The following is a 23,095-nucleotide window of genomic DNA, read 5'->3' as shown; positions in this document are numbered from 1 at the left end:
ATCATTTCATGTACACATATCCTCAGCACAAAAAACAAATGGAAAATCTGGGGCTGTACTAGTTTTTTCTTTAATTTCCAAAACGTATTATGGAGTTTTGTTGTCGTCAGTCACCCTTTACCTGGAATGCCTTCTTCCTCATTCACTTTACCTGCTTCAAATGGTTGATATAAAAATGACTTGCTGGTGCCTTTAAACTGGAGATGGTACATGGAGACACAGATCTTATCCTTCCAGTTTGCTGGTATATACCGGGTTCTTGTTACAGTAGTTGGCACACGGTGGATGTTCACTAAATATTTGAATAATTAATATATTGATAAATTATTATTGATAGTTACGCATTTATAACTTTTACATGCTGTGTCGTAATGTCTACACCTCATCTCATCATGTAGCTATTTTATCATCTCACATCATCACTGAAAGAAGGGTGAGTACAGTGCAAGATACATTTGAGACATAGATCACATTCACCTAACTTCTACAATATAAATGGTAATTATTATATTTATTCTATTTTATTGTTAATCTCTTGCCTTACCTAATTTATGAATTAAACTTTATCATAGGCTTATTTATGTAGGAAAAAAGCATAGTATATATAGGGTTTGGTCCTATCCAACGTTTCAGGAATCCACTGGGGATCTTGGAATGTATCTCATGAGAGCAGGGGGAGACTACTCTACACAGATACATTCGTTTATATTTCATGCCCAGAAACTATAGTGTATGAGTAAGCAGTTGTTGCATGCTTCCATAGTCTCAGGGAAACAGCTGACTGCTTGGGTTACAAAGGATTGTATTGTAGATCTTTAGGAATGATCTAGTTTTATTTGCAAGTCCCTCCTCAGGAATGTCAGCTCTGAACTTGAAGTCACTGTACCAGGTGCTAGCAACATTGACTTTGGGAATTCCATTAGGGAAAGAGGATTGGCACATTCCTTTCATCCCTTAGATATTTCATTATCTTTTGCCTAAATAACATAGGCAATGGTGTTTTTCTGAAGATGTGAAGATCTTGGAATGCCGAATTCCACGTATTTTATGTGTTTAGGAAGGACCTTTCACCTAAACTTTTGTTACAATTCTGAGCAGAAGGTAATTATATCTAAAATAAGTGTGGAAATTTAAAATTCAAGGGAAGCTGCAAAATTCTCATATGTAGTTATTATTGCAATTTAGTGTCCTGTGATAATGACATTCATGACATGACTTTATTATTTACATATAACTGGCATGAAAATGTGCTTCAACACATTTTCTGCTTTTTTTCTCTTAATGTAAAAAATAATCACACAGTAAAATGGATTTTGTTGGTTTATTGTATGGTTCTATGAATTTTAACACATGTAAAATTTGTATAACCCCACAAATAGCGGAACAGTTTCGTCACCCCAAAAGACTGTCTCACGCATTCCCTCTGTAGTCACATATTACCCCCCATTTAATCCTTGGCAGCCACCGATGTGTTCTCCATCACTGGAGTTTTGTCTTTCAGCAGTGTCATATAGCTCGAATCATATAGTATGAGACCTTTTGAGATTGGCTTCTGTGGGAGACTCAGCATAATGCCTTTGAGATTCATCCAACTTGTGTCTATCAATACTTCATTCCTTTGTATTGTTGAGTGGTATTCCATAGTATGGATGTACCACACTTTGTTTATCCCTTCATTCATTGAAGGGCATTTAAGTTGTTTCCAGTTTGGGATAATTTTCTTTTCTTTTTTTGTTTTTTGAGACAGAGTCTCACTTTGTCATCCAGACTGGAGTGCAGTGGCGCAATCACAGCTCACTGCAACCTCTGCCTCCTGGGTTCAAGTGATTCTCCTGCCTCAGCCTCTCAAGTCACTGGGATTACAGGTGCCTGCCACAATGCCCAGCTAATTTTTGTATTTTTAGTAGAGACAGGGTTTCACCATGTTGGCCAGGCTGGTCTCGAACTCCTGACCCCAAGTGATCCACCCGCCTCAGCCTCCCAGAGTGTTGGAGTTACAGATGTTAGCCGCTGCGCCTGGCCCAGTTTGAGACAATTTTCAATAGAGCTGCCATAAACATTTGTGTTCAGGTTTTTGTGTGAACTTAAGTTTCCATTTCTCCAGTGTAAATACTCAAAAATGGGTTTGCCAGGTCATATGGTAAGTGTTTGACTTTATAACAAACTGCCCAACTGCTTTCCAGGGTGGCTACACCATTTTGTATTCCCCTCAGCAACATATAAGAGTTCCAGTTGGTCTGCTTGCTTGTCAGCACTTGATGTCAGTATTTTCTGTCTTAGCCATTCCAATAGGCATATAGTGGTGTCTCATTGTGGTTTTAATTTGTATTTTCTTAATGGCTGTTGAACATCTTTTCATGTGCTTATTTGCTATTTGTATAAGCTTTTTGTTGAAATGTCTGTTCAAGTTCTCTTCTGGTTTTTTAATGGGTTGTTTTCTTAGAGCCTCAACTCATTTTTGCTTGGGCTTTGCACCAACAGTAATGTTTCTTGTTACCATTGCTTTTCTTATTTTCTTTCCTTTCCACCCCATCCCATAGGACTCTCTTTGATATTTTTTTCTTATTAAAAAGACAATATTGCAGGACTTCAGAGACAGACTGTTGGCTAGGTTTTAAATGCAGGTTCTGCTATAATTCACCTTGTGATCTCAGACAAGTTAATTACTTGATAGGATTATTATAAGAATTAGATAAACTTAAATGATGTATATGAAGCTCTTGACATATAGCTGTATTTAAACCTTTCTTTTTTCTCTCAGTTCTTATCTCAAGAGTCCATTCCCTATAATACTAGTTTTCTGAGATGCTTAGTGAAAAGAATATCTGTGAGAAAAGAAATCTGAGATATGTTACATGCTCTAGCTATCTTTTGGGTTTTTTTTTTAGACAGAGTCTCTCTCTGTTGCTCAGGCTGGAATGCAGTGGCATGATCTCGGCTCACTGCAACCTCTCCCTCCTGGGTTCAAGCAATTCTCCTGCCTCAGCCTCCCAGGTAGCTGCGATTACAGACATACATCACCATGCCCGGCTAATTTTTTTGTATTTTTAGTAGAGAAGGGATTTCACCATATTGGTCTGGCTGGTCTTGAGCTCCTGACCTCAGGTGATCTGCCTGCCTTGGCCTCCCAAAGTGCTAGGATTACAGGTGAGAGCCACCACGCCCTGCCTCTAGCTATCTTTTGGATGGTTTCTAGGAATGTGAATGTATTAATGGCTTTTATAAGTTAGCCATTTCTTTATTGTTGGACTTGTTACATTCAGCATTTTCCAATGTTATTTGACTGTGGAACACTTGTGACATCTATTTAGCCTACTTTTATGGAACACACTTTGGAAATACTGACTCATTCAGCATGTGTGTTAGTCTATTTTGTGTTGTTATAACAGAATACCTGAGACTGGGTAATTTATAATGAACAGAAGTTCATTTCTCAGAGTTCTGGAGGCTGGGAGGTCCAAGATCAAGGGGCTGGCATCTGTCTTGCTGCATCATGGCAGGAGACATCACCTGGTGGAAGGGCAAAGAGAGGGAGAAAGAGAGCACGAGGGGTAGAACTCTCAGCCTCAAGCTATTTTATACTGCCATTAATCCATTTATGAGGGTAGAACCCTCATGTCCTAAACACCTCCCATTAGGCCCCATCTCCCAACCCTGTTGCATTGAGGATCAAGTTTCTAACATACAAGCTTTGGGGAACATATTCAAACCACAGCAGCATGTTACCTCAGTATGGCACCTGATAAGTACTTGTTATTTCTTTATTGAGAGAGGGTCTCGCTCTGTCATACAGACTGGAGTACATTAGCACAGTCTCAGCTAACTGCAGCCTTGACCTCCCAGGCTCAAGAAGTCCTCCTGTCTCAGCCTCTAAAGTAGTTTGGACCACAGGCACGGGCCACCACGCCTAGCTAATTTTGTTCATTTTTTGTAGAGATGAGGTCTCACTATGTTTCCCAGGCTGGTCATAAACTCCGGAGATTTTCCCCCCTTGGTCTTCCAAAGTGCCAGGATTACAGGTGTGAGCCACCACACCTGGCCAGGTACTCAGTATTTATCAAACATATTAATGCATGATATCATTTAGTTTTTAAATCTGTTTTTCCTTTTTTTTTTTCTTTTCTTTTGAGGCAGGGTCTCACTGTTATCCAGGCTAGTCTTGAACTCCTGAGCTCAAGTGATCCCCCTGCCTGAGCCTCCCAAGGAGCTGAAATTACAGATGTGCACCATTGTGCCAGGCTTAAATCTTGTAAATAAGCTTTCAAAAATACTGTAATTCATACCTTGAGATGGGTATGTAGCTTATCAAGCCTTTTGCTTTTTTTAAAGAAAAAAATGTTATCTGTTAATGACCCTTTATCCCTATTTGTATAGGAAGTTCTAGGCATTTTGGTCCCTAGACTGCTAGCATCAGTATCACCTCTGAATGATATTAGAAATGCAGGCTGGGCATGGTGGCTCACACCTGTAATCCCAGCACTTTGGGAGGCCGAGGTGGGAGTATTGCTTGAGGCCAGGTGTTTGAGACCAGCCTTTGCAACAGAGACCCTGTCTCTACAAAAAAATGAAAAAACTAGCCAGGTGTGGTGGCTTGTGCTTATAGTGATATCTCATTGTGGTTTTAATTTGTATTTTCTTTCTTTTTTTTTTTAAGACGGAGTCTCGCTCTGCCGCCCAGGCTGGAATGCAGTGGCCGGATCTCAGCTCACTGCAAGCTCTGCCTCCTGGGTTTATGCCATTCTCCTGCCTCAGCCTCCCAAGTAGCTGGGACTACAGGCGCCCGCCAGGTCGCCTGGCTAGTTTTTTGTATTTTTTAGTAGGGACGGGGTTTCACCGTGTTAGCCAGGATGGTCTCCATCTCCTGACCTCGTGATCCACCCGTCTCGGCCTCCCAAAGTGCTGGGATTACAGGCTTGAGCTACCGCCCTGGCTGTATTTTCTTAATGGCTGTTGAGCATCTTTTTATGACCCCCCACCTCCCCCCTACCTCACCACACAGAATTATTTGGCTCCAAATGTCAATAGTGTTGTGATTGAAAAACTCTGGATTAAATGATTACATTTGGAAAATTGTAAATCATCGTATATGGTACATAATGTTTGTTTTATTATTAAGAATATAACTAAGATATTTTTAAAAGACTCATATCTCAGTATGTCAAACATGAATTTTTATCATAAAATATAGCATATAAGGAAGATGAAGGAAATTGGAGCAAATCTGTACAATCTTGGACAAGTTATTTACCTGATAGGATTATTATGAGAATTAGATAATTTAGATATGTATTAATTATATACATACTAATCTAATAATTATATACTTATATTTGTTCCAAAAGTTTGGAATTCCAACTTAAGTGGCATTTTGATATATAGGAATGATGTAGAAGTATATACTTTAAAAAAAGGTTTTATTTTTTATTTTAAAATGTATTTTATTTTTAGAGATGGGCGTCTCACTGTGTTGCCCAGGCTGGTCTTGAACTCCTGGCCTCAGGTGATCCTCCTACCTCAGCCTCCCAAATAATTGGGATTGCAGATGTAAGCCACCACCCCTGGCTGAAGTAGATACTTAATATTTATGAGTATTAATAGTTGTATGAATATTATGTAAGTTATATATAAGTATGGTATATAAGATATATATATAAAAATACAAGTTATATATGTTTTTGTTTTGGTTTTTGAGGTGGAGTCTCACTCTGTCACCCAGGCTGGAGTGCAGTGGTGCCATCTTGGCTCACTGTAACCTCCGCCTCCCGGGTTCAAGCAATTCTCCTGCCTCAGCCTCCCCTGTAGCTGGGTCTACAGGTGCATGCCATCACACCCTGCTAATTTTTGTATTTTTAGTAGAGACGGGGTTTCACCATGTTGGCCAGGCCAGTCTCGAACTCCTGACCTCGGTTCATACGCCTGCCTTGGCCTCCCAAAGTGCTAGGATTACAGGCATGAGGCCCCACACCCAGCCTATATGTGTTATATAGGTTATATATACAAGTTATACATGTAAGTATGCAAGTATTTTTATAAGACATTATTTTGTATTAATACAAGCAGTTTCAGAAAAGCGTGTACTTCATTACATCATTTAAACTCATATTATTTGAGAGATTAACAAAATTCTGTATTAATCTATATTGGTCAAGTATAAATCAGTGTAGCAGCCCATGGCTATTAATCAGAATTTTAGGAAGTCTTCAAGGTAATGATAGTTTCAAAAACAACCAAAAATGACACATTTTGAAGTGACAGGCTACCATATTTTCTAGCTCTTTCTTAAACAGATGTATCTCTTAAAATCATGGTCAGAAAATCAACAAATCAGCAGAACCAGAAATCCCATCATAAACAGCTGTTGCTGATAGTTTATGGAATGATGTCAGTATATTTGAGCCAGTATGCTGACTAGGAGTACTTATTCCTTCACCAGCAAGCTGTGATAATCTTCATGTGTTCTGTGACTATTTTACTATGTGTTACATTGCTTGTGGAGCAGTAGTGTAGACCCTCTTTATGAATTGGAAAACTGATTGACCTTAGACCACAGGTTCTAAGGATTACAGATTAAAGAGATTAACTGTACTTAGAGCATGTATTTTATTCACATTAAATTGAATCTAGGTTACATCCAAGTATCCAGTGCAGTCTTATAGTTAGAAAAGGCAGAAACTTCATTGTTAAGGTCTGAAGATAAGGTCTGGTATATACTCCTACCTAATCTTTTCATCTTCATCAATAAAATAAACCAACATTTATAGAGCCCTTGTTTTTATTTTGTTTTATGATCTTTAGTTGTAATTATGCCTTTAATTGTTATGTCATTTCTGTTAGAGTTAGTATTGTTATACTGTTCACTTTTAGATGAGGAAACTGAAGAAATGATCTTAACTTGATCACAGATGTAGTAAGTGGTAGAATTAGGATTCAGACCCAGGGAATCTGGCTCTAGCATCTGTGTTCTTAACTACCATGCTCTACTGCTGATTTATACTCATATAACAGCTGCCATGCAGCTATTATAATTAAATGAATTTCATATTGCCTCACACTTTACATGTGTTAGGTACTCAATAAATGGGAGATGATATTATTATATTCTCATTAAGCACAACTGGAAAGAGTTTTACAAGGCATGACTCTTAACCATCTCTTTAAAAACTAGAAATTACATATTCAAATCAGGACTGTATGCTTTAAATTTTTCCCCACATAATAAGAGTAGGGGCTATATTGAGATAATGATTTTTTTCTGTTAATATGCCATACTATATATCGATTTCCATATGTTGAACTAACCTTGCACTCTAGGGACAAATCATAGTTGGTATAGCAAATAATCTTATTAACCTGCTAGATTTGGTTTGCTAGTATTAAATAATTTATTGAGGACTTTTGCATCTGTATTCATAAGGAATATTGTTCTTTTTGTGTGTGTGTGTGCTACCCTTATCTGGCTTTATCTTTTCTTAAATTCATTCTTCACTATCCACTCCCTCATCATGGAAAAGGCTGTTAGTCACTCATTTCTAGCCTTAGGTTGGAGGCCGTTTCACTGCATTAAGTGCAGAGAGACAATCAGGTGGTTGTGGGGGTCCCTTAAACTTTCTGGTTTTGATAGTCCAAGACAATTGATCTGTGAAACAGGAGGCAGAATTCCAAATCCTATTCCAGAATTGTATTTCTACACCTTACCACATGGTCTGTTAATCTGCAAAATGGGATAATATAACCTTTTTAGCAGAGTTAACATGAGGATTCATGGTAATATATGTAAAGCACCTGGTTTATATAATCAAGTTTTCAACACCTGTTATGTGTTATTTCTCTCCCATTCTGTATCTTCTAAATTGCTCTTGGATATGGTGGTGCTCAAAAGTCCAGAATTTAATTTTTCCTGTTGTGGAGTTAGTATCTCATTGCTTTTCTCTACCTTTTGCCTGTTCTTTCCTGTCCCCAATCCTAGTCCTCACAATCTGGCTAAGCGTTCAGGAAGAAATCTGATGTCTGATTTATATCCTTTCCTAGACTCTCCTGTAATCTCCTTTTATTTGTGAACACCATATTCCGCCCTTCTGCCATCAAGATAGAATCAGTGGAAATCTAGCAAAACTGAAAAAGAAAATTGAAATGAGCCATAGTTTTGAGATGGTTTAAATACACAAAGTCATTCCTCTTTTAGCCTGGGCCCAGCTATCCTGGTGAAGAAATGCTAGTAGCTCCTACGCTTAAAGAGTCTGTAATTTGGGCCAGGTGCAGTGCCTCATGCCTGTTATCCCAGCACTTTGGGAGACTGATGCAGGAAGATCGCTTGAGGCCAGGAGTTTGAGGCTGCAGTGAGCCTTGATTGCACCATTGCACTCCAGCCTGGACAACAGAGGCAGACTCTGTCTAAAAAAAAAAAAAAGATTGTCTTTTGGATAACTTTAAAGGGTCTTTCCTTCCTACCTGATCAATGGACTAGTGCACTGGAAAGACGTTACAGGTTAAGTATCCCTTATTTGAAATGCTTGGGACCAAAAATGTTTCGAATTTTGGATGTGTTTCAGATTTTGGAATATTTGCATGCCAGTTCAGTATCCCTATTTTTTTTTTTTTTTTTTTTTGGAGACAGAGTCTTCCTCTGTCACCCAGCCTGGAGTGCAGTGACATGATGTTGGCTTACTGCAACCTCTGCCTCCTGGGTTCAAGTGATTTTTCCTGCCTCAGCCTCCCGAGTAGCTGAGATTACAGGCACACGCCATCATGCCCAGCTAAGTTTTTGTATTTTTAGTAGAGACTAGGGTTTCACCATGTTGGCCAGGCTGGTCTCAAACTCTTGACCTCACGTGATCTGCTTGCCTCAGCCTCCCGAAGTTCTGGGATTATAGGCATGACCGTGCCCAGACAGTATCCCTAATTTGAATATCGAAAATCCTAAATGCTACAGTGAACATTTTCCTTGAGTGTCATGTTCACAGAAAGATTTTGGAGCCTTTTAGGTTTTTGGATTAAGAATACTCAACCTGTATTGGTAGTGGTGGTGGAGTTAAAGCAGAGTTTTTGCTGCCTCATGATTTTTACCTCTTCATAAATTAAGCCAGTGATAACAGTGAATTTTATTATGCGTCATTCACTGTTTGATACTGACAGAGCATATTTATTTATTTATTTAGAGACAGAATCTCACTCTGTTGCCCAAGCTGGAGTGCAGTGGTGCCATCTCGGCTCACTGCAGCCTCTGTTTCCCTGGTTCACGCAGTTCTCCTGTGTCAACTTTCCAAGTGACTTGGACTACAGGTGCCGCCACCATGCCCAGCTAATTTTTTTGTGTTTTTAATAGAGACAGGGTTTCGTCATTTTGACTAGGATGGTCTTTGAACTCCTAGCCTCAAGTGATCCATCCTCCTTGGCTCCCAAAGTGCTGGGATTACAGGTGTGAGCCACTGTGCCTGGCCTAGTAGAGTTTTATTAACTAAAATATGTAATGAAAATTTTCCAGTGCTTTTGTAACTTTTGTGATAGTCTTGCTTGAAGCTGGAGAAAAATGGTGTTCAGCAGTGAAAGCACAGGGACCGAATCCTGAGCATGCTTTTATAGATTATTTGAGCAACAACAAAACTATATTAGTGTGTCCTAAACCAAAATTTTGTAATTTGAAGTATGGTTTTTTCCTTCTTACTTCTAACACTCATTCTGTATGGACGATCAGAATTCTATTGCTTTGGGTAGCCAGTAGCTGCTGAAATAAGAGTAGTGAATAGGTGCTTTGTTTCTCTTGGTTAAGGCAATTTGAATTCAGCCAGCAGGAGATGGCTTGCAGCCATTACCCAAATATATATAGGGAGTGTATATACATATAGACATACCTCTTCTTAAATATTGGAGAACTAGCTCTGCAGGTCTGAAACAAGAAGAACCTGTTTTGTGTTTGTTTTTGTTTTTGTTTTTAACATCATATGAAAAGCTTGTTACATTAGTACATTATCTACAGTGCGGCAACAGGTGTGCTGAAAGAATAAGGTTAGGGAAACTTTATAAGAAATATTTCCTAATGAATACCCACACATACATTGTCTTTTTTGGTGAGATGTTTGTGAGGTGAGCCATATATTGGGGAAGATATTTGTTCAGCTCATCCTTTTTTTGAGGAGAAACCAAAGGGAAGGACACTGTCTATTCAATTTTTGGTCCAAATAAGGTACTTCCAAGAAGGAAATTGTCCAGTCATACTAGAGAGAAAGTTACATTTTTTTTTGGATGGATTCTAAGTTCTGGCATGAGCTGTATAAATTTTTTTTTTTTTTTTAATTGAGGTGGAGTCTCGCTCTGTCTCCCAGACTGGAGTGCAGTCAGTGGCCCGATCTTGGCTCATTGCAACCTCCTCCACCTGGGTTCAAGTGATTCTCATGCCTCAGCCTCCCGAGTAGCTGGGACTAAAGGCGCATGCCACCACGCCTGGCTAATTTTTTTGTATTTTTAATAGAGACAGGGTTTCGCCACATTGGCCAGGCTGGTCTCAAACTCCTGATCTCAGGTAATCTGCCTGCCTCGGCCTCCCAAAGTGCTGGGATTACAGGTGTGAGCCACCGCGCCCGGCCGAGCTGTATAAATTTTAAAAGCTGTTTTCTGAGTCATTGTGTATCCCCTTTGGAAAAATTTGTGATTACTTTGTTGCTGGGAGTAAATGGCAGACATTTCCAGTTTCCTTTGATGAAATGGATTGTTTCGTAAGCACATGCACATCATTCCGATTAGTCTCTAAGGTTTAACTCTTAAATGTCATCACATGTATAGGCAGATGAATCAAGATCAGCCCACTTTGGGGCCTGGCTGTTTTCAAAGTCTTCACCAGAAGATAAGAAAAGGAGTTTTTCAGTTCTTTTTGTACCACTCTCTATTGCACTAGAGAGGCAGCCTGGTATAGTGAAAAGAGCGTGGGCTTTGGAATTAGAAAAGACCTAGGGTTTCGAATCCTGGTTTCACCAACTAGCTCTGGGACTTAAACAAGTTAATTGACATTTCCAAGTATTTGTAAGTTATGATAATAATGCCTGTCTTTCAGGACAAGACTGTAGGTAATGATGTTATAAATTACAGTATATCAAAAGTACTTGGGGCTGCTATGTGCAAGGTACAGTGATTAAATACAGAGGAAAATCCGTGATTATACTGTCAAATGCTAACAGATGTTTAAAGATGAGTCTTTCCCAAATGTGAATACTGTAATAATTATCTGAGAACAACTATACCTTTAATAAGGCAAATAATAATCTAATAAATAATGAGAAGTGATGCTATTAAGGAGATGATATTAAGAGGTTCTTTTGGCCAGAACACAAGAATTCCTATGTTCTACCCTAGGTCAGTCCTTCAGCCAGTATTCTGTTTCAAGAATGAAATCTGCACATGGTACTAAGCAAGGCAGAATTACACTTTCTGTCATCATCATCAGCAGTAGGTTTGGCCTCAAGCCCCAGTGAAGAAACATAATTGGTTAGGACCGAATTGGAGATCTTACCTTTCTAGTTGCATGAAAGGGCCATACTTCTAATAAGAGGCAGGAGGAAAACACAGTAGACACAATATGTGGCTCAGTCAGTTTCCGAATATAATAAATTATAGCAAGTCCTCTATTTCCTTGAGGATAGAGTCGAAAGACAAGATCCTGATTGTTCCTTGTGAGAAGAATGAAGAGCTGGGTGAGGAGAGAGGAGATGTGGAACATCTCTTTCATAGAGACCAACACATAATTAAGTGTAACATTTAAAAACTAAAAACTCATTGGAATAAATTTCTGAAGTATTTAAACTTCGAAAACTTTGCTATTTGACTTGGGGAACTTGTGGGGATTATTTATACTTTTGGGCAGTTGCTTTTTGGCCATAATGGGATAGATGAATGTTGTAGCAGTTCAGGCAAGGAAATAATGAGCTGAATTAAGATAGTGGTACAAAATGAAGAGGAACGGATGGATTTGAGAGACATTTAAGAGGTATGATTCATAGGATATACTTATAGAGCGAATTAGGGAAGAAAGAGGACTCTAGAATGATCTTGATGTTTCTGGGTTGGATGCCTGGATATGCCATTAGCAACAAAACACACACATGTACATGTGCGTAAAACAGAAGAGAAACAAACCAGGAGTAGGATCAAAATGGATTTTTGTTGCCTTTAGGATATCCAAAAGTACCTACTTATCCATAGGCTATAGGAATCAAGCAATCTGTTAATCAGGAAAGTGTTCTGGGCTGGTGACATTTGGGAGCTATGGTAGGTTGAAAAGTATCCCCTCAAAAGATCCATGTCCTAATCCGTGGAACCTATGAATGTTACCTCTCATGGCAAAAATAAAGTTGGGGGTGGGGGAAATTTGTGGTCTTTACATGTGATAGGGAGCTTATCCTGGATTATTGAGTTGAACCCTAAATGCTGCCATCACGTATGACAGAGGGAGATTTCACACATGCATAGGAGAAGGCAATGTGAACCTGGAACAGCGAGAGATTTGAAGATCCTGGCCTTGACGATTGGAGGGATTACAAGCCAAAGAATATTGGCAGCCACTAGAAGCTGGAAGGGGCAAGAAATGGATTCTCCTTGGAGTCTCCCACTGACACCTTTATTTTGTCCCAGTGTTGCTCATTTCAGACTTCTGGCCTCCCAAACTATGAGAGAATGCATTTCTGTCGGGTTAAGCCATCTAGTATATGGTTATAGCAGCTGCAGAAAACTAATACAGGAACCAGTAGCCTAGAGTTTATAATTAAAAGAATTGGGTGTGAATGACTTCACCTAGGGAGGATGCATGAAATGAACAGGAAAGAGTAATGAGGTTAGAAATTTCTGTTATCCGGCACCATCCAGAAATGTATTCTTCTGGATTAGAAAGTATTTCAGAAGTTGAGTATAAAATCTTATAATTATTGCCACTCTTCTCATTGATAAAAATGTTTTTGAATGCTAATAACTTCTTTTGTTTTCTGTAAAATGTTGAGCGATGTTTAGTACTTCTGAATTTGTATCCTTAATGGAAATACCTCACTTACATTCTAGTCTTGTTCTTGCAACTCTTTCTTTGATATCTGGGTGTTACTTTATATTCATTTTGCTCCAAACCAGAGATTTAATATTTGTTTCCTTTCCTATATTCTTTATTTCCAGATAATTATCAAATCCCTTCTCCAAAAGATTTTTTGAATCTGTCTGTTCTCCATTCTGTGGCCAGGCCCTTATCATCACACTTTAGTTTTCTGCAGCAGATTTTTAGTTATTCTCTGCAACTTCAGGTGGTTTCTGAGAAGTCTTATAGATCAGTATTGTTTAAATAGCACATTGTGCTACTACTACTCACAAACCTAGAATGATTCCTTGTTGCTTACTGTGATAAGTCTGAATTCTTTGGTCTGAATGTCAAGAAAATGTCATTTGGCCCACATATATTTCACCTTATTTACTTACACACACACACACGCACGTACGCACACAAACACATGCAGTCATCTCTAATCAGGCCAAATTCATCATGCAAAAAACTCAGTGAGCTGGATTAAGGAATGTACCACCTGAGCTCCTCTTCAGGGAGTTGGTTTCTGAAGGTTCACAGGAAATGTAACAAGATGAAGAAATGATTTACTAAAAATACTCTCAGAGAAAGTATGTAGCTTTGGGAAATATTTTCATAAGCAGTTTGGGCTAGTGTGTGAGACCACCAAAGGACATGCCAAACTGACACTTGAGATCAGTAATTCTGATTAACTGCAGGGCTTTTAGCTGAGTCAAGACTCCAAGTTAGGGACAAAGGTGAATTCTTCAGAACCGGAGCAGAGGTATAATGTAAACTTGAGGCTTCTCCCTGAGTAAATGTTGAACACACATTGGTATTGGTTTGAAGAAGTATTAATTATTAGCCTACCCAGGTTTCCACATCTTGATCTGGCCTTGAATTTGGACTACCTTTCCCCACTATGTCTTTGTTTATATTGTTTTTTTCTGCTTAGAAAAATGTGCTCTTCCTTTATCTGTAATAGAAGACTTAGAATCCAGCAGGTTGATGTCTATGGTTATATAATCAGAAAAGGCTCCTACTCTAGCAGGAGGAAATGCATCCTGTTTGAACCTTAAAGTGTATGGTTTGGATAGGTATAGAGCATGCATTTTCAACGGGGGTGATAACAACTTAGATATTTACAATGGTTTGTGATACTCCAAAGCTCAATGCTACGCTAAAAAATTTTTATCGTTTCAGCATTTAATTTCTCTTGTTAGGGAGAAATTGAATTAAAATCAATGAATTATATTTACTTAAATTTAATTTTATTCCATGGAGTAATGGTTATGAAAAAAAAAAAGTTGAGAAACATTGATGTAGACAAAGAGAAAAATGCTGTTATAGCTTTCACTTTTTGTGGCAAGAAGTCTCACGTACTGAAGTTTTAAAATGAGTTAATCCTTTTTTTTGTCAATTATTAGCAAAGCACTTTGCTGACTTCATTGGAAGCATTCATTCTGTACCTATAGAAACTTGAGAAAAAAATACATAAAAACAGGGTGTATAAATTATAGTAAATATAGTATAGAGGATGTCCCATATTAGTATAACAATTGCTATTTTAGGCAATGGGTGCTTTGAGCTTAGGCAAAGGAGGAGATTACTTGATCTAAAATGACCAGAGGTCAGGTTCAAGGAGAATCTAGGAACTGAAACTATACCTTGAAAGAAATACAGGATTTGAATACACAGAGGGGGAGAATAAGCATAGTTGTGATTAAAACACCATCTTGATTTTTTGTGAATGTGAGTGTATGAGAGGTAGGGAACTATCCTCTTTAACTATAGTCATACCTTGGAGATATTGCAAGTTTGGTTTCACACCACTGCAGTGAAGTGAGTAGCATCATAAAATGAGTCAAACAATTTTTGTTTGTTTGTTTCCCAGTGCATATAAAAGTCGTGTTTGTGCTGTACTGTGGTCTACCAAGTATGTAATTAGCATTATGTCTATTAAAAAAGGACATGCCTTAATTGAAAAATACTTTATTGCTAAAAAATGCTGATGATCATCTAAGACTTTAGCAAGTTGTGTTTTTGGTGGAAGGCCTGGCCCCAACATTGATGGCTGCTGAGATTGGGGTGGTGGTTGCTAAAAGTTGGGAAGTTGGGGTGGCTGTGGCAATTTCTTAAAATAAGACAACAATGAAGTTTACCAAATCCATTGACATTTTCTTTCATGAACGATTTCTCTGTAGAATGCAGTGCTTTTTGATAGCATTTTACCTACAGTAGAACTTCTTTGAAATTAGAGTCAATCCTCTCAAATCCTGCTGCTGTGAACTAAGTTTATGTAATAGTCTAAATTCTTTGTCATAATTCAACAGTATTCCCAGCATCTTCACCAGGAGTAGATTCCATCTCACGAAACCACTTTCTCTGCCCACTCACAAGAAGCCACTCCTCATCCGTTCAGGTTTTGTCATGAGATTGCAACAATTGAGTCACATCTTCAGACTCCACTTGTAATTCTAGTTCTCTTGTCTTTTCCACCACATCTGCAATGACTTTCTCCCCTGGAGTCTTGAACTCCTCAAAGTTACGCATGAGGATTGGAATCAACTTATTCCAAACTCCTCTTAATGTTGCTATTTTGACCTCTTCCCATGAATGATGAATGCTCTTAATGGCATCTAGAATGGTAGATCCTTTCTAAAAGATTCTCAATTTATTTTAACAGATCCATCAGAGAACTCATTATGGCAGCTATTACTGTACAAAATGTTTTGTTTCATTTTTGAAATGGGGTCTTGCTTTGCTGCCCAGGCTGGAGTGCAGTGTACCATGGCTCACTGCAGTTTTGACCTCCTGGACTCAAGTGATCCTCCCACCTCAGCCTCCCTAATAGTTGGGACTACAGGTGTGCGCCACCATGCCTGGATAATTTAAAAAAGAAAATTTTTTTTTTTTTTGGTGTAGATGGGGTCTCATTATGTTGCCCAAGCTGGTCTTGAACTCCTGGCCTAAAGCAGCCCTCCCACCCCAGCCTCCCAAAGTACTGGGATTGCAGGCATGAGACACCATGCCTGGCCCAAAATGTATTTCCTAAGTAATAAGACTTGAAAGTTGAAATTACTCCTTGATTTATGGACTGCAGAATGGATGTCATGTTCACAGGCATGAAAACAACGTTTCATTAAATGTACCAGGTGACCAAGTGCATTATCAATGAGCAGTAATATTTGGAAAGGAATCTTTTTTATTCTAAGCTGTAGGTCTCAACAGTGGGCTTAAAATATTCACTAAACCATGCTGTACATGGATGTGCTCTTATCCAGGCTTCGTTGTTCCATTTATAGAGCGTAAGTGGAGTAGATTTAGTGTAACTCTTAAAGGTCCTAAGATTTTCAAAATGGTAAATGAGCACTGACTTCAGTTTAAAGTCACCAGCAACATTCACCGCTAACCAGAGAATCAACCTGTCCTTTGAAGCTAGACATTCTCCTCTCTAGCTATGAAAGTCCTAGATGTCATCTTATTCCAATTGAAGGATGTTTCATCTACACTGAAAATCTGTAGTTTAGTGTGGCCACATTCATCAGTGATCTTAGCTGGATTTTCTTATTTGCTGCAGCTTCTAAATCAGCACTTGCTGCTTCACCTTGTACTTTTGTGTTAAGGAGATGGCTTCTTTTCCTCAAATCTCATGAAACAACCTCTGCTAGCTTCAAACTGTTCTTCTGCAGCTTCCTTACCTCTCAGCCTTCACAGAATTGAAGAGAGTTGGGGCCTTGCTTTGGATTAGGCTTTGGTTTAAGGCAATATTGTGGCTGGTTTGCAAACCACTCAGATTCTCCATTATCAGCAATAAGGCTGTTGTTTCACTTTCTTAACATGTTTGGGTTTACTAGAGTAGCACTTTTAATTTTCTTCAGGAACTTTTCCTTTGCATTCACAACTTGGCTAACTTGTACGAGAGACATCGTTTTTTAGCCTATCTCAACTTTTGACATTCTTGCCCACTGAACTTATTCCTTTCTACTTTTTGGTTTAAAGTTAGAGACATGCAACTCTTCCTTTCACTGGAACACTTAGAGGCCATTATAAATTGGTCTAATTTCTTTTCTTTTTTACTTTTTTTTTCCCCAAGACGGAGTCTTGCTCTGTTGCCTAGGTTAGAGCGCGGTGCAGTGATCTCAGCTCACTGCAACCTCTGCCTCCCAGATTCAAGCAATTCTACTGCCTCAGCCTCCTGAGTAGCTGGGATTACAGGTATGTGCCACCACGCCCAGCTCATTTTTGTATTTTCAGTAGAAATGGGGTTTCTCCATGTTGGCCAGGCTGGTCTCGAACTCCTGACCTTGTGATCTGTCCACCTCAGCCTCCCAAAGTGCTGAGATTACAGGTGTGAGCCACTGCGCCCAGTTTTGGCCTAATTTTAATATTGTTGTGTCTCAGGGAGTAGGGAGGCTTGAGGAGAGGGAGTGAGACAGGGAAACAGCTGATCAGTGGAGTGGTCATGATTAATTTTACTGTCTCATATGGTGCAGTTTGTGGCACCCCAAAACAATGACAGTAGTCAAAGGTCACTGATCACAGATCACCATAATAAATATGATAACAATGAAAAAATTTGAAATATTGTGAGAATTACCACAAGGTGACACAGAAACATGAAGTGAGCACTTGATGGAAAAATGGTGCTGGCCAGGTGCGGTGGTTCACACCTGTAATACCAGCACTTTGGGAGGCCGAAGTGGGCAGATCGCTTTGAGCTAGGAGTTCGAGACCAGCCTGGTCTCGAATCTGGTGAAGCCACTTCTCTACAAAAAAATACAAAAATTAGCCGGGGGTGGTGGCCCACGCATGTGGTCTCAGCTACTCAGGAGGCTAAGGCTGGAGGATTGCTTGAACCTGAGAGGTGGAGGTTGCAGTGAGCTGAGATCACACCACTGCACTCCAGCCTGGGCAATAGAGTGAGACTTTGTCTCAAAAAAAAAAAAAAAAAAGAAAAAGAAAAAAGAAAAGAAAAATGGTGCTGATAGACTTGCTCAATGCAGGGTTGCCACAAACCTTCAATTTGTGAAAAACACAGCATCTGCAAAGCACAGTAAAGCAAAGAATAATAAAACAACATGTACTTATACTATTATTGACTAACCTAAAGAGAGTTAGTCTTGCAAAAGTTGAGGCCCCTCTATTGCTTTTTTAAAAAAAGTTTATAGATTTGGAGGGTACAAGTGCAGTTCTTCCATGGGCATATTGTCTAGTGGTGAAGTCTGGGCTTCTAGTATAACCATCACCTGAATAGCATACATGACATGGGACCCAATAGGTAGTATTCCACCTTTTACAGTCTCCAAAATATATTATTCCATTCTGTAGGTCCATGTGTACCCATTGTTTAGCTCCCACTTACAATGAGAACATAGGGGTTTTGGCTTTCTGTTTTTGAGTCATTTCACTTAGGGTGATGACCTCTAGTTCCAACCGTGTTGCTGCAAAATACGTGATTTTATTCTTCTTTATGGCTAAGTAGTATTCTGTGGTATATCTGTACCATATTTTAAAAAATCCAGTCATCTATTGATGGGCACTTAGGTTAATTCCATGATTTTACTATTGTGAATAGTGCTGCAATAAATACATGGAGTGCAAGTGTCTTTTTGATAGAATGATTTCTTTTCCTTTGGGTAGATATCCAGTAGTGGGATTGCTGGAAATATAGTTCTACTTGTAGTTCTTTGAGAAATCTCTATATTTTCCATAGAGGTTGTGCTAACTTACATTTCCACCAACAGTAAATAAGTGTTCCCTTTTCTCTGCATCCTTGCCAACATCTGTTGGTTTTTTGTTTTTGTTTTTTTTAAATAATGGCCATTTTGACTGGTGCAAAATTATATCTTACTGTGGTTTTAATTTGCATTTCTTTGATTAGTGATTTGACCATTTATTCGTATGTTTGTAAGCCACTTATATGTCGTCTTTTGGAAAATGTCTGTTCATGATCTTTGCCTACTTTTTTTACTTTTTTTTTTTTTTTTTTTTAAAGACAGGATCTGGCTCTGTCATGTGGGCTGGAGTGCAGTGGCGTGATCTTGGCTCATTACAGCCTCAACCTCCCAGGCTCAGGCCATCTCTGGGCTGATAAGAGTCTATAGTTGTCACCAGTAAAGGAGAATTTGTATCCTGTCTTTAGGTAGAAAAGCAAGAGGATATGGGGAGATTTTCCCCTATTCATTACTTTAGGCTCAAAAATAATTTTTATGTCAGAGACATATTTTGGGGTGATATATCTTTTTCCTTTCCTTTTTCCTCATGGCAGAAGGCAAAGGAGAAGCAGGCACCTTCCTCACAGGGTGGCAGGATTTAGTGAGTACAAGCAGAGGAAATGCCAGATGTTTATAAAAATCATCACATCTTGTGAGACTCACTATCACGAGAACAGCATGGGGGAAAATGCCCCCATGATCCGATTACCTCCGCCTGGTCCCGCCCTTGACACGTAGGGATTTATGGGGATTACAATTCAACATGAGATTTTGGGTAGGGACACAGCCAAACCATATCACTTGGGTCTCAAACCCAAGATATCTCATTATATATATGCAAATATTCCAAAATCTGAAAAAATTTAAAACCTGAAACACTTCAGGTCTCAAGCGTTTTGGATAAGGTATACTCAACCTGTACTACTGCTGCTTCTGAGTGAATTACATGGCCATCTACCCAGTTACAGTAAAGCCTAAAACCTGGCAGCCTTTGTTTATTTTCTCCTCCTCTCTTATGTTATATCCAAGTAATCTTTAAGCCCTATTGATTCCCTCTTCAAACCATATCGTTAAGTACTTCCACTTTTCTTTGTCTCCACTGCCACCATTCTGTTCTTAGCTGACATGATCCCATTGCTGAACTTCTGCATAGTTTTCTGCTTCTCATTTGGTTCTCAATGTAAGTCATTTTTTTTTTTTTTCATGTAATAATGGTCTTTTAAAAAATGGAAATCAGCAGCCTGGCCAACATGGCAAAACCCTGTCTCTACTAAAAATACAAAACTTAGCCAGGCATGGTGGTGCACACCTTGTAATCCCAGCTACTCAGGAGGCTGAGGCAGGATAATCACTTGAACCTGGGAGGTAGAGGGTGCAGTGAGCCAAGATCATGCCACTGTACTCCAGCCTGGGAGACAGAGCAAGACCCTGTCTGAAAAAAAAAAAAAGATCAGACCATGTGGCCACCCTGCTTAAAACTGGTCACTGGATTTCCATTGTACTTGGAATAGAATCCTAAATCCTTAAGCACTTGATTTGGCCAGCCCCTGTCTACCTTACTTTGTTTCATGCTCATCTTCTGACTTCCTTAACAGTAGCCACACTTCTTATTTCCTGTACATACCAGGTTCTTTTCCTACCTCAGGGTTTTTGCATTGCACTTGCTACATTCTCTACTCAGAATGCCCCTGCTCGTCCTCATCTTTGCTTAGATTCTTCTTTTGCTTCTGGCCTTAGTTTGTCACGTTCATTAAAGTAATGCACTTTCCTACCTCAACCTATTAGAGATTTGAAAAAACTCTTAATTCTCTTTTGAAAAGTACTTATTTTTAAGTAAAAATACGTTGTTAACGTAATGGGTTTATTGTTATTTTAGAATTAATATATATTCAAATTTCTCAGTAAAAATTTCAGGTTTAATTTCAAATGTGGTAAATACTGATAGCTATAACAAACAAAAGGCCTTTGGAAACCTTAATAATTTTAATTTTTAATTATGACAAAGTATCACAGAATTTACTATTTTAACTATTCCTAGATGTACAGTCCAGTAGGATTAAATATATTCATAATGTTACATAGCTACCCATTTGCAGAACTAGACTTCCAGAACTAGAAAAATTCTAAATATTTCATGTAAGTAGAATTATATAATATTTGCCTTGATATGTCTTGCTTATTTCACTTAGCATCATATTTTCAAGGCCCATCTACATTGTAACATATATCAAAATTTCATTCTTTTTATGGCTAAGTAATATTTCATTATATGTATAGGCCACCTTTTGTTTATCCATTTATCTCCTCTTTATTACAAATTATGATATAAGTAATTGAAAATGTAACTACTAATTATTGGTAATTTAAGTAGAAGATTTATTGATTAAATAGTAAATCATATAGTATAGAGTCTACATATGGATGTTGAAGGTCCTTTCCCATACATTTTTTTCTATAATCTGGAGAATTAGATATTCAATGTGGTATTTGAAATTCTTAGTCATAATTGTGGTTACCTTTAGTCATCTAACTCTTTATTTGTCCCTTGATGTTGAAAGTACTGGCTTTATAAAGGATAATTTTATTGAAAACATAAGCTTTGTTATTTTAAATAGTTAATAATTACCTACATTAAAGTTATTCTTTCTCTAATAAGGTTAAGTTACCATTTTATTTTTCAATTTTCTCTAAGGCTGTTTCAGTCCTGTCATCCTATTATCTTACCCTGTTACTTTTATTGACCTAGAACGGGCTGGTGCATATTAGGTGTTTAATAAATATTTATTGAGTGAATGAGTTCTCAGTTACACAATTAAACACTCTTTTTTTTTTTGAGACAGAGTCTCACACTGTCGCCCAGGCTGGAGTGCAGTGGCGCGATCTCGACTCACTGCAAGCTCCACCTCCTGGATTCACGCCATTCTCCTGCCTCAGCCTCCCAAGTAGCTGGGACTACAGGTGCCCACCACCATACCCGGCTGATTTTTTGTATTTTTAGTAGAGACAGGGTTTCACCGTGTTAGCCAGGATAGTCTGGATCTCCTGACCTCATGATCCACATGCCTCCGCCTCCCAAAGTGCCGGGAGTACAGACGTGAGCCGCGGTGCCCGGCCTACACTCTTTAATGTTATTTATGTAGATCATACATTAAAGTCATCTATTATTTGTAGGTTTTGCTAGTTTAATTCTCACAAAGTACTATCATTTTTAGGTTTTTAAATTTTATTTAGCTTTGTTCCTGTTTATTAACAAAGATTGGACTTTTTACTTTAAAAACTTTTAACACTCAGGCTGGGCATGGTGGGCTCACGCCTGTAATCCCAGCATTTTGGGGGGCCGAGGCAGGTGGATCACGAGGTCAGGAGTTTGAGACCAGCCTAGCCAACATAGTGAAACCCCGTCTCTTCTAAAAATATAAAAAACTGGGCGTGGTGGCGGGCACCTGTAATCCCAGCTACCTGGGAGGCTGAGGCAGGAGAATTACTTGAACCCGGGAGGTGGAGATTGCAGTGAGACGAGATCACGCCACTGTACTCTAGCCTGGGCGACAGAGCGAGACTCTGTCTCAAAAAAAATAAATAAATAAAAATAAAAATAAATAAATAAACTTTTAACACTCAAAAGTTTTCAACACTGTATTGCTATGTTTTTAACTTTTATTACACTGTAGAGCCAAATTATTAGCAAAAGCAGTTATTTCTTGGCTTCTGTGCTCATGAATCAGATCACAGCTATTTCTTTGACTTTGGCTTTGTGGTTTCTTGAACTATTTAAGTGATGTAAAGATGAGTCTTGTTAGGCGTTTCCTTTCTTTTAAAAGTGTATTTCGTGTTTTATTGTAAACAGGTTTTCTCCAAGGAAACTTTTTCTCTATAATCTCACCTCATCATCTCCCTATAAAATAGAGATATATTAATTTCTACATTATTTTATTATTAGGCTGTTTGTTGTACATATGTATGTTGGTTTTTATTTTACTTCTATTTTAAAAGTATTCCCAGAGATTTTGAAGTAACTCCATTCTGACTCAGTCTTTTGTGGATTACTGGAAATGTTCCTTTAGGTCACTCTCCACCCACTTTGGGAATTGTGAATGCTCTACCATTTTATTGGTTCCCTCTGGCCACTGAGTACATGAGTAAATGTCACATGCATGTGGTATTGCTTGTCAGAGAATGGAATTCTAAGACTTCCTCTTTACACAGAACAGTTTAACTTTTGTGCTTCTGGGCGGAGGTATGGTCCTTGGGACAGTTCTCCTTCCACCTAATAGTTATGGCAGAGATCAGGACACTTCACTTTGCTGCCTGTGCACTGAGGCCTCAGAGTCTACTCTACCCGACATGACAG

The 23,095-nt window shown here is 38.7% G+C and overlaps 1 protein-coding gene across 8 annotated transcripts in view; it reads left to right on the top strand.

Annotated features, from left to right (window-relative positions):
• LOC105484502 (ABL proto-oncogene 2, non-receptor tyrosine kinase) overlaps positions 1–23,095 on the top strand; it is a 131,068-nt gene that overhangs the window by 62,812 nt on the left and 45,161 nt on the right. For 2 of the 8 annotated variants that reach the window (XM_011746185.3, XM_011746183.3), the window contains exon 1: positions 1–23,095. This exon is cut by the window's left edge and continues 7,030 nt beyond it. The exons of 4 other annotated variants lie outside the window; for them this stretch is intronic. In XM_011746185.3, the coding sequence (XP_011744487.2) occupies positions 22,984–23,095 (112 nt within the window). In that variant the 5' untranslated portion in view covers positions 1–22,983. 2 more of the 8 variants (XM_011746190.3, XM_011746188.3) reach the window with 1 other exon arrangement.

The sequence above is a fragment of the Macaca nemestrina genome, chromosome 1 (assembly GCF_043159975.1).
Source record: "Macaca nemestrina isolate mMacNem1 chromosome 1, mMacNem.hap1, whole genome shotgun sequence".
Lineage (NCBI taxonomy): Eukaryota > Metazoa > Chordata > Mammalia > Primates > Cercopithecidae > Macaca > Macaca nemestrina.
The sequence above is the reverse complement of the archived record's forward strand: the minus strand, read 5'-3'. Positions and strand labels throughout refer to the sequence as shown.